The 12,719-nt window shown below is 44.6% G+C and overlaps 1 protein-coding gene across 1 annotated transcript in view; it reads left to right on the forward strand.

The window, feature by feature from the left end:
• The first annotated feature begins 4,779 nt into the window (after positions 1–4,779).
• LOC126482137 (synaptic vesicle glycoprotein 2A-like) overlaps positions 4,780–12,719 on the forward strand; it is a 222,762-nt gene continuing 214,822 nt past the window's right edge. The window contains exon 1 of the mRNA XM_050106113.1: positions 4,780–4,815. Within this exon, the coding sequence (XP_049962070.1) occupies positions 4,780–4,815 (36 nt within the window). The remainder of the gene's footprint in view (positions 4,816–12,719) is intronic.

The following is a 12,719-nucleotide window of genomic DNA, read 5'->3' on the forward strand; positions in this document are numbered from 1 at the left end:
ACTGTTAGTCCAGATTGTCCCACTCCGCAACGACGATTCGGCGTCGATCCCTCAGAATGGTTGGCGGGCATGTCGTCCATAAACAGCCCTTTTAAATCTGTCCCAGTCATGTTTGATAGGGTTCATGCCTGGAGAACATGCTGACGACTCTAATCGAGCGATGTGGTTATCCTGAAGGAAGTCATTCACAAAATGTGCACTACGGGGGCGCGAATTGTCGTCCACGAAGACGAATGCCAAGCCAATATGCTGCAAATATGTTTGCAATGTCGGTTGAACGATGGTATTCACGTATCGTACAGCCGTTACGGCGCCTTCCATGAGCACCAGCGGCGTACTTCGGGCCCACATAATGTCACTCCAAAACAGCAGGGAACCTCCACCTTGCTGCACTCGCTGGACATTGTGTCTAAGGCGTTCAGCCTGACCGGGTTGTCTCCAAACACGTCTCCGACAATTTTCTGGTTGAAGGCATATGCGACACTCATCGTTGAAGAGAACGTGATGCCAATCCTGAGCGGTCCATTGGGGATGTTGTTGGGCCCATCTGTACCGCGCTGCATGGTGTCGTGTTGGCAAAGATGGACCTCGCCATGGATGTCGGGAGTGAAGTTGCTGGTGTTGAAATGGAGCCGAGCTCGTGGCCGCAGGCTGTACGTACCTGGCGCGCCGACGTCCGAGGGCTTCTTCGCAGTCATTGCCGGTGCGGTCCTCCTCTTGCTACCTGCGCCGGTAGTTCGCTGCAGCACGGGAAGCCAGGATCCTTTTATCTTTCTTGTTGAATGCAATGGAGGATGAAGCTTTGACAATTCCAGCGACTCGTGCTAGCGAAACGTCAGTAAAATCAGACGAACGTCAGCCGAAGACCCCGAGACAGAAGCCAATAGGCAGTTTGTCAATAAGTGGCTACGAAACACTTATCAATTTTGAATTAAAGTTCTGTGTGCTGACGCCAGTTTTACGAATTAAACGAACAGTTTGTCTCTGTGTAACAACCTAAACGTCAGGAACGGTATTTCGTACTTCCAATTTAGCTGGCAGCTGAAGAGACCCTAACTCAGATTAATACATGGTAGCAGCGCGGTCTAAGGGCCCCTTGTCACGGTCCGCGCGGCTTCCCCTGTCGGAGGTTCGAGTCCTCCTTCGGGCATGTGTGCGTCTGTTGTCCTTAGCATTAGTTAGGTGAAGTTAGATTAAGTAGTTCGTACGCTTAGAGACTTATAACCTCAGCAGTTTGGTCCACTAAGACCTTTCCACAACTTTCCAAACCTTTACCTTGTTGCTGCATAATGCACAAATGAGAACAATTCCACAGTCTAAAGGGTACTCGCACAAAGGATGAATTATTGCATAACGTGTACTTACTGAGAACACATACTGCCCGACAGAAAAGTAATCCATCCAGAAGGGGAGGGGAAATCGAAATGAAACCTCACGGGTTGAGAGGGTACGAAATGTCATTTTAGTGAATACAAAATCGAGTCAAATTTACAAACAACTTGACAGTGCGAGCTCTCTTATCAGTATGGTGTAGCACCCCCTCTGGCCTGGATGCATGCACTGATTAGGTTGGGGATAGTGTCATAAAGTCGTTGTATCCTCTTCTGAGACAGAGTAGCTCACAACTGTTGTAGGTGGTCCTTGATATACTGGATACTGGTACTGCGACGGAGTTGACGTCCAAGCTGGTCACACGCAAGTTCTGTCGAGGACAGATCTGGGGATCTTGCAGGCCGTGGGAGCACCTCGACATCACGCAGACAGTTCATAGAGATGAAACTTCCTGGCAGATTAAAACTGTGTGCCAGACCGAGATTTGAACTCGGGACCTTTGCCTTTCGCGGGAAAGTGCTCTACCAACTGAGCTTCCCAAACACGACTCACGAGCCAGCCGGTATGGCCTTGCGGTTCTAGGCGCTTCAGTCTGGAACCGCGCGACCGCTACAGTCGCAAGTTCGAATCCTGCTATGTTGAACAATACTAACGCACTCTGATGGCTGTTCTACCTGTAACAGAGAATAGCAAATCTAAAGATTCATATACATGGCGAAGGTGTGTACGTGTGCTAAGTCACGTTGAATCAGGCTATGTCTTCCGGGTCTTTCATTTCTTTCGTCAAGCATGGTATTTCGTATGGATTAGTGTTAAAGTTGTTAGGAAGGGCTTGCACCACTTCCTTGCCCTTCCAGTGACACGCGAGCATAGGGATGAAGGCCTACAAACGGACGCAGGAAGTGACATTTTCATAAAGAGAAGTCTGTAACTGTATTGTCCGACAGGACGCTGGTACAGCGACCGACCGCAGCCTCAGTCTCACGTTAAGCAGTCTCTGGACATGAGTACCGCAGGGAAAACTGGCCACGGACCTCTTCCACGTAAATCCGCAGCTGTCTTCCGGACTGCGTTAACAGTTTCACTGTAACGGGATCGAACAAGACTCATCCGCTTTACAGTCTCTTATGTTGCCTAATACGTCAATGATGCAACTTACCTTGTTTTGGGGAGCGGTCTTCAGTTTTCTGACTAGTTAAATGTGTGACCTGCCATCTGTAATAGGACAGTTTTCTTGTAGATACAAATTATACGTCTTTAATGCCATGGGCTCCATTACTTGTGAGGCCGGCCGGTGTGGCCGAGCGGTTCTAGGCGCTTCAGTCTGGAACCGCGCGACCACTTCGGTCGCAGGTTCGAATCCTGCCTTGGGCATGAATGTGTGTGATGTCCTTAGGTTAGTTAGGTTTAAGTAGTTCTAAGTTCTAGGGGGCTGATGACCTCAGATGTTAAATCCCATAGTGTTCAAAAATGTTCAAATGTGTATGAAATCTTATGGGACTTAACTGCTACGGTCATCAGTACCTAAGCTTACACACTACTTAACTTAAATTATCCAAAGGACAAACAAACACACCCATGCCCGAGGGAGGACTCGAACCTCCGCCGGGACCAGCCGCACGGTCCATGACTGCAGCGCCTGAGACCGCTCGGCTAATCCCTTGCGGTGGTCCCATAGTGCTCAGAGCCATTTTTTCCATTGCTTCCTGCATAATCATGTCGTTGGTTATTGTAAATTCTTCCGTCTTTTAGGGGTAGTTTCTCACCCTGAGGGCAAGATAGCGGCTTAAAGTTATTTAATCTCCTCTGCTCTCTTTGGCAAGGCTGTTGGCAGAATAAAGGGGCTTCTGGGACCGGAGGCCTGGTTTCGTAACATATAGTCAAAATTAAGAGAGGAAGGTTAGAATTTAATCTATCTTTGCCAACAAAATGAGAACAGGTGAATATTAAGCGGAAAAAGGCTTGAGCGATTTTCGGCAATGTACAAATGGTTCAAATGGCTCTAAAGACTATGGGACTTAAGGGGGGTAGGACGTCAAACGGGCCAACTTGGAGCAGGAGAGGCATCACAGGACATTTCAATTTCCAGTGTCTATACTTTTACAAATAAATTCATAAAACTTTGTCAGCATCACCAGGAAGGATTCAGAATTCACACTCATAGCAGTGGAACTTCGAAAACATAACAAAGTAATTTTTTTTACGTGTGAAATTTCATCATTTTTTCAGTTACTAATGGCTGCATTTGTTGCTATAGGTACACTTTTGTTCATAAGCTACACAGATTCTTCGATGAATTTTGCACAGCATGCATACCATACTTACAGGTGTATGAAACTCTAGAATTTATTTAATTTATGAAAAAACGAATGATCTGTTGTATTTTAAACTTCATATTTAGAAAAAACATAAATTTTGTAGTTAATTGCCTCAATTTTTACCACAGTTTTTAATAGATTTGGAAAATTCTAGAGTTTCACACACCTTTAAGTATGGTTTGTATGCTGTGCAAAATTCATCGAACCACCTCTCTTACTTATGAAGAAAAGTGTACCTATAGCAACAAATGCTGCCATTAGTAAGTGAAAAAAATTACTTCGTTATGTTTTCGAACTTCCACTGCTATGAGTGCGAATTCTGAATCCTTCCTGGTCATGCTGGCAAAGTTTTATGAATTTATTTGTAAAAGTATAGACAGTGGAAATTAAAATGTCCTGTGGTGCCTCTCCTGCTCCAAGTCGGCCCGTTCGACGTCCTAGCCCCCCTTAACATCTGAGGTCATCAGTCCCCTAAACTTAGAACTACTTAAACCTAACTAACCTAAGGACATCACACACATCCACGCCCGAGGCAGGATTCGAGCCTGCGACCGTAGCAGCAGTGCGGTTCCGGACTGAAGCGTCTGGAACCGCTCGGCCGCAACGGCCTGCTCGGCAATTTTAAACTGTGAAAAGAGACCATGAAATCTCCCTCTATCATTAACATTAAACGTACATAATATTGTCTACGGCGCTTGTACGAATCGTTGTTAAAAGCGAGGAACACGTTGGTACGATTCTGGATATTATGTGGAGGTTAAAGACGCTGTGTGCACTATCGTGTCGGCAAGTTACGTAAAAACTATCTGGGGACTAGAATCACGAAGTTTCAGCCCAGATATACAACACAGAATCAGTGGAGGAGTCAGTGTGCATTTTACGAACGGTTGTACACAAATGCGAAATTTTAATCGACAATGGATGGAGAGATGACGTCAGAACACATTTCCACGGAAACCACGCTTAGCATTGTTATGCGTCTATATAAGGAAAGACGCTGGGCAGTCTGAGCAGATTTCCAGAGACAGGTGCCTGAGAATAGACACCAAGCTGCAGAAGAACGAACGCATTTGGACGAAGCCGCCGCCGCCGCCATGTACAAGTCCCTGAGAGCTCAGAAGCGGAGGGGATGGCGTCGTCCAAGCTGTTTGCGAACCACGCGGAGGTAAGCCGTGGTATCTGAGCACCTACAAGTTCTCAACGACTCGCAGTAAACTCTTAACAATGTGCTCTCGTTCTCTCATCCCCTTTAAGTGTCCGAGTACGAGGAGCCGCCGCTGCAACTGCCGCCGCCGCCGTCGTGTACAAGTCGCTGGGAGCGCAAAAGCTGAGGAGGTGGCGTCGTCGAAGCTGTTTGCAAACGACACGAAAGTACACCGTGGGGTCTGACAACTTATGCAGTTACAAGACTCATGGCAAGTGCAGACGGCAGCGGAGCGATCTGACCGAGACGTACCTGATCAGAATAGAAGATGGCTCGTGCGCATTGTATTTCTGGAATCTGCGGTTACAATATTAACGCATCTGTAATAAAATAAAGTGAGATAAAACGAAACTGGAATAAGCAAAATGATTTTGTTCGCTGCAGCGGTAGACATATGGAAGACAAACTGGTCTAAGGCTCATAATTTTCGCCGGAGACGCATAACAACACTCATGCTTTCAAATTAATAGAGCCCTTAAAAAAATAAAACAATTTTTAAGTCGAAATATGAAAATTGCATTTGTTCTACCTGCAATAGCGTCAGACGAATTGCAAGTAAACCAGTTTGAGGCTCATAATCAAGCAAAAATAATTCCTCCAATCTTATGGAAACCTACAGCCCATACAGGGGCCTGCTGTAAAGTTTCCCTAAAGAATATACAAACCTACATGTTGCTCAGAAGTATGTGTTGCTTATAAACAAACACCTGTAATTCTCGCTCACATCTGCCTGACGTACAAAGTCTGTCTTCCCCTGCAACACCCGTACGCGCTGGGCCGCAACAACCAATTGCCCAACGTGACATCGAGGTAACGCACAGTTGTGCTTCATCACAGTGAACGACGGCGGTCACGTACTTCTGATGGCGTTGACAGCGCTTGTAACGACGAAAACTCATACCACAGTGGACAGTCCCAACTCATACAGAATAGTGCCGTCAGTAGCACTAGCTAGTAGAACGGACTGCAGAATTACATCGCCACGACAAGAGTGTTACCATGTTATAGACGACGGGACACCATGGTATCAAAGGAAATGGGAAGGATGACGCTCTCGCTAAGAGAACGAATCACCGAAGGACAAAAACGTATGACTGTGTTCCGTAAACTAACCTTCTTGAAAAAGTTTGATGGAAAATCGGCCTCATGGAATAACAAATGTCACCTATTACACCATCTCAGTAAAGGATACTATGCGGACATAATGCAGAACATGCTGCACAACGATGTTTAGTAAAGGATACTATGCGGACATAGTGCAGAACATGCTGCACAACAATGTTACTCCTTTAGGACGCATCAGAGAAAACTCCTCATCTCAGCTTTTTTTCTAGGCTAAATCACAGAACGTTTATGCAGCGTCTCTGTCGTCTATAATGGGCTGAAACTTCCTTGTGTGACGGTGCTGCGGAGGAGAAAACCGAACACATCATATCCGCCTGCCACTGTGGTATCATGTGCTATCGAATTTACTGTTTGTGTGTGTGTGAGAGAGAGAGAGAGAATGAATATGTATATGGATGGATGTGTGTGTGTGTGTGTGTGTGTGTGTGTGTGTGTGTGTGTGTGTGTGTGTGTGTGTGAGAGTGTGAGTGTGAGTGTGTGAGAAAGAGAGAGAGAGAGAGAGAGAGAGAGAGAGAGAGAGAGAGACAGAGACAGAGATAGAGAGAGAGAGAGAGAGAGAGAGAGAGTGAGTGAGTAAGTAAGTAAGTGAATATGTATGTGGATGGATGATGGATGTGTGTGTGTGTGTGTGTGTGTGTGTGTGTGTATGCATGCATGCATGCATGCATGCATGCATGCCAGAACTTATCAGAGAATGTATTGTCTATATACAGGCGCTTTCGATCAGTTAATTACATCTGACTGACTTATTAACCTGAGAGTAACAGGTAATTGGAAGTTGCTTTCTGAACTCAGCGTGTTTGTAAATTATAAGAGCTGATGTTATCTGATAGCTTCTGCCTTCGTATTAAACTGAGAGCAGACAAATAACTCGATCCCGTGATAATTGATACCTATTATCTGCACACAACAAAGTATTGTCTAAAAACCAGAATATTTGATCTACTTCACGCTCTACCACTCATTTGAATTCGATACTTACTGAAAACTACCCCTTGAAGACCATGCAAATCGACAACCTGCACAGGTGAGCAAGTTGCCTAACTAGAGGCAATTATGTCCTCACTTTGCTCTGGTCATGCGAAGAACATCTGCAACACATACTTCTCTTCCTCTCTCCTCCCCTCCCCCTCCCTTCCCCCTCTCTATCTCTCCCCCTCTCCCACTCTCTACTTCTCCTCCTCCTCCTCTGTGTATCTTAGTATCTTAGTTATTACTTCTTTTGCCGTTTATTTTTCAGTGTTAAATCCTTAAACTACGGAATCCTATTTTGTGAAAAACCAAGTCGTGCCAGAACGAAGTGAAAGTAAAGTTCAGTATCGGATTTGACTGAAGGATACCTATTGTTGAGAAATAATGTGAGAAACATTTCCAAATGTATGCTTGCGTATTCTGTTTAGTAGCTTAGATGACAAATTGCTGTCTACCATGACGGCACTTAAGCGGTCGACACACAGAAGCAACAGAGGCATTCTATATGTGAAAGGCATAATGAAGACATAACACATATTCTTGAACAAAATGGCAGACCACTGTCAATGTGAAAAAATTAAACGGTCGTTAGTGCTATAGGAATTACCGCTAGATGTTAGGGATCAATCTGAACTCTTTCTTAAAATACGATTTGCGGTGCCTATGTTATTCCGAATTACGATGCAAAGTTCCTTTGGACATGCATGCATGTTCAATTCAAAGGAATAGACACTGCGGCGACTACAGACGTTATGAAATACATTAACTATGTGGTATCGATAGCTACGATACCACAACGTAGGTCCGCTCTGCTAGGTTGGCACTACGAGAGACACCGACGACAGCGCCCTCTAGCCGGTGCTGTCGAGGTCTACGAGCTCCGCGACTGCTTCAGCGCATTTCATCAACTTCGCACCATCTTGCAAGTTATGTTATCCGCTAGTAAAGGTGTTTTAACTGTTTCTGCAGTACCGAGTGATTAGTACCTTTTCCTTTTCCTGTTCCTACCCACGCGCCGCCTCCCAGGCGGGATACAAAAAAATATATTCACAATTACGAATATGGACAACCATCAGCTGCAGAATGGATTGGTGACAATTTTCATTGTCGTCATTCCACTCTACAGCTGATAATGGTCCATATTCCCAGTTGCGAATACTTTCAATGTCTCAAAAGGTTCCAACGTTTTTATGTTCCTTCATTTATTCAGACAATGGATTGAATATTATTTTATGTTGACACAGCATAATTTTCTGATACAAGACCTTGATATGTACAGTATCAGATCAAAAGTACCTGGAAACCTATTAGTGACATTAATACGGGGCGTATCCACCTTTCACCATTATGACGGTGTAAATTCCTCTGGGGGATACTTTCATTTGGGCGTCTAGGCTGGCCGGAGCCGCCGAACGGTTCTAGGCGCTTCGGTCTGGAACCTCGCGGCCGCTACGGTCGCAGGTTCGAATCCTGCCTCGGGCATGGACGTGTGTGATGTCCTTAGGTTAGTTAGGTTTAAGTAGTTCTAAGTTCTAGGGGACTGATGACCTCCGCTGTTAAGTCCCATAGTGCTCAGAGCCATTTTTTTGAGCATCTGAATGTCTGTAGACGAATGGAAGCCCAATTTTCCTGATGATCCGAAATCAGAGAAGTCAGTGATGTTAAACGCTGGGGTCTGGAGTGAAGTCCACATTGCAGCTCATCCGAAAGGTTATCCACTGGATTCAGGTCGGGACTCTGGGGCAGGCCAGTCCATTTTGGAAACGTTATTGTCTATCAACTATTGCCGCGCAGATGCAGCTGAACGTAAAGGTGCATTGACATGCTGATACAGTCATCGTCTCCGAACCGTCCCACTGATGTATGCACACACAAGGCATTAAAATCTGTCCATATCATTCCACATTAAGCGCTTTCTTAAGATCATTAAGGAGAGCACATTCTAACCGCGAGAAACAGTCCCATACTATAACACCACCTGCTCCGTAAATCACTCTTGGTCTACGCATAACGGCAGGTAAGGTTCTCCAGGCATCTGCCAAACCCAAATATTTACACCCCTTTGCCACAGACTATAGCGTGATTCATCCCTACAAATCACTCGATTCCAGTCGCCCACTGTCCAGGAGTGTTGCTGTTTACACCACGTCAAGCGCCACTTAGCACTGACTACAGAGTGGTCCATTGATAGTGACTGGGCCAAATATCTCACGAAATAAGCATCAAACGAAAAAAACTACAAAGAACGAAACTTGTCTAGCTTGAAGGGGAAAATCAGATGGCGCTATTTTTGGCCCGCTAGATGGCGCTGCCATAAGTCAAACGGATATCAACCGCTTTTTTAAAAATATGAACTCCCATTTTTTACATATTGGTGTAGTAAGTAAACAAATATGAATGCTTTAGTTGGACCACTTTTTTCGCTTTGTGATAGACGGCGTTGCAATAGTCACAAACGTACAAGATCATGGTATCACGTAACATTCCGCCAGTGTGGGCGGTACTTGCTTCGTGATACATTACCCGTATTAAAATTGACCGCTTACCAACTGCGGGAAAGGTCGATATCGTGTTGATGTATGGCTATTGTGATCAAAATGCCCAACGGGCGTGTACTATGTTTGCTGTTCGGTATCCTGGACGACATCATCCAAGTGTCCGGACCGTCCGCCGGATAGTTACGTTATATAAGGAAACATGAACCATGGACCTTGCCATTGGTGGGGAGGCTTGCGTGCCTCAGCGATACAGATAGCCGTACCGTAGGCGCAACCACAACGGAGGGGTATCTGTTGAGAGGCCAGACAAACACGTGGTTCCTGAAGAGGGGCAGCAGCCTTTTCAGTAGTTGCAGGGGCAACAGCCTGGATGATTGACTGATCTGGCCTTGTAACACTAGCCAAAACGGCCTTGCTGTGCTGGTACTGCGAACGGTTGAAAGCAAGGGGAAACTACAGCCGTAATTTTTTCCCGAGGGCATGCAGCTTTACAGTATGGTTAATGATGTTGGCGTCCTCTTGGGTAAAAGGAGGACGTCGTTATCAAGAGAAAGAAAACTGGCGTTCCACGGATAGGAGCGTGGAATGTCAGATCCGTTAATCGGGCAGGTAGGTTAGAAAATTTAAAAAGGGATATGGATAGGTTAAAGTTAGATATAGTGGCAATTAGTGAAGTTCGGTGGCAGGAGGAACCAGACTTTTGGTCAGGCGAATACAGGGTTATAAATACAAAGTCAAATAGGGGTAATGGAGGAGTAGGTTTAATAATGAATAGGAATGCGGCTAAGCTACTACAAACAGCATAGTGAACGCATTATTGTGGCCAATATAGACACGAAGCCCACGCCTACTACTTTAGTCCAATTTTATATGCCAACTAGCTCTGCAGATGACGAAGAAATTGAAGAAATGTATGATGAAATAAAAGACATTATTCAGATAGTGAAGGGAGACGAAAATTTAATAGTCATGGGTGACTGGAATTCGGTAGTAGGAAAAGGGAGAGAAGGAAACGTAATAGGTGAATATGATTGGGGCTAAGAAATGAAAGAGGAAGCCGCCTGGTAGAATTTTGCACAGAGCACAACTTAATCATAGCTAACACTTGGTTCAAGAATCATAAAAGAAGGCTGTATACATGGAAGAAGCCTGGAGATACTGACAGGTTTCAGATAGATTATCTAATTGTAAGACAGAGATTTAGGAACCAGGTTTTAAATTGTAAGACATTTCCAGGGGCAGATGTGGACTCTGACCACAATCTGTTGGTTATGAACTGTACATTAAAACTGAAGAAACTGCAAAAAGGTGGGAATTTAAGGAGATGGGACCTGGATAAACTGGAAGAACCAGAGGTTGTACAGAGTTTCAGGGAGGGTATAAGGGAACAACTGACAGGAATGGGGGAAAGAAATACAGTAGAAGAAGAATAGGTAGCTTTGAGGGATGAAGTAGTGAAGGCAGCAGAGGATCAAGTAGGTAAAAAGACGAGGGCTAGTAGAAATCCTTGGGTAACAGAAGAAATATTGAATTTAATTGACGAAAGGAGAAAATATAAAAATGCAGTAAATGAAACAGGCAAAAAGGAATACAAAAGTCGACAGGAAGTGCAAAATGGCTAAGCAGGGATGGCTAGGGGATAAATGTAAGGATTTAGAGACTTATCTCACGAGGGGTAAGATATATACTGCCTACAGGAAAATTAAAGAGACCTTTGGAGGAAAGAGAACCACTTGTATGAATATCAAGAGCTCAGATGGAAGCCCAGCTCTAAGCAAAGAAGGGAAAGCAGAAAGGTGGAAGGAGAATATAGAGGGTCTATATACGGGCGATGTACTTGAGGACAATATTATGGAAATGGAAGAGAATGTAGATGAAGATGAAATAGGAGATACGATACTGCGGGAAGAGTTTGACAGAGCACTGAAGGACCTGAGTCGAAACAAGGCCCCGGGAGTAGACTACATTCCATTAGAACTACTGACGGCCTTGGGAGAGCCAGTCCTGACAAAATTCTACCATCTGGTGAGCAAGATGTATGAGACAGGCGAAATACCCTCAGACTTCAAGAAGAATATAATAATTCCAATCCCAAAGAGAGCAGGTGTTGACAGATGTGAAAATTGCTGAACTATCAGTTTAATAAGTCACAGCTGCAAAATACTAACGCGAATTCTTTACAGACAAATGGAAAAACTGGTAGAAGCCGACCTCGGCGAAGATCAGTTTGGATTCCGCAGAAGTGTTGGAACACGTGAGGTAATACTGACCCTACGACTTATCTTCGAAGCTAGATTAAGAAAAGGCGAACCTACGTTTCTAGCATTTGTAGACTTAGAGAAAGCTTTTGACAATGTTGACTGGAATACTCTCTTTCAAATTCTGAAGGTGGCAGGGTTAAAATACAGGGAGCGAAAGGCTATTTACAGTTTGTACAGAAACCAGATGGCAGTTGTAAGAGTCGAGGGGCATGAAAGGTAAGCAGTGGTTGGGAAGGGAGTGAGACAGGGTTGTAGCCTCTCCCCGATGTTATTCAATCTGTATATTGAGCAAGCAGTGAAGGAAACAAAAGAAAATTTCGGAGTAGGTATTAAAATCCATGGAGAAGAAATAAAAAGTTTGAGGTTCGCCGATGACATTGTAATTCTGTCAGAGATAGCAAAGGACTTGGAAGAGCAGTTGAACGGAATGGATAGTGTCTTGAAGGGAGGATATAAGATGAACATCAACAAAAGCAAAACGAGGATAATGGAATGTAGTGGAATTAAGTCGGGTGATGTTGAGGGTATTAGATTAGGAAGTGAGACACTTAAAGTAGTAAAGGAGTTTTGCTATTTGGGGAGCAAAATAACTGATGATGGTCGAAGTAGAGAGGATGTAAAATGTAGACTGGCAATGGCAGGGAAAGCGTTTCAGAAGACGAGAAATTTGTTAACATCGAGTATAGATTTAAGTGTCAGGAAGTCGTTTCTGAAAGTATTTGTATGGGGTGTAGCCATGTATGGAAGTGAAACATGGACGATAAAAAGTTTAGACAAGAAGAGAATAGCAGCTTTCGAAATGTGGTGCTACAGAAGAATGCTGAAGATTAGATAGGTAGATCACATAAGTAATGAGGAGGTGTTGAATAGAATTGGGGAGAAGGGGAGCTTGTGGCACAACTTGACTAAAAGAAGGGATCGGTTGGTAGGACACGTTCTGAGGCATCAAGGGATCACCAATTTAGTATTGGAGGGCAGCGTGGAGGGTAAAAATCGTAGAGGGAGACCA

The sequence above is a fragment of the Schistocerca serialis genome, chromosome 5, assembly GCF_023864345.2.
Source record: "Schistocerca serialis cubense isolate TAMUIC-IGC-003099 chromosome 5, iqSchSeri2.2, whole genome shotgun sequence".
Classification (NCBI taxonomy): domain Eukaryota; kingdom Metazoa; phylum Arthropoda; class Insecta; order Orthoptera; family Acrididae; genus Schistocerca; species Schistocerca serialis.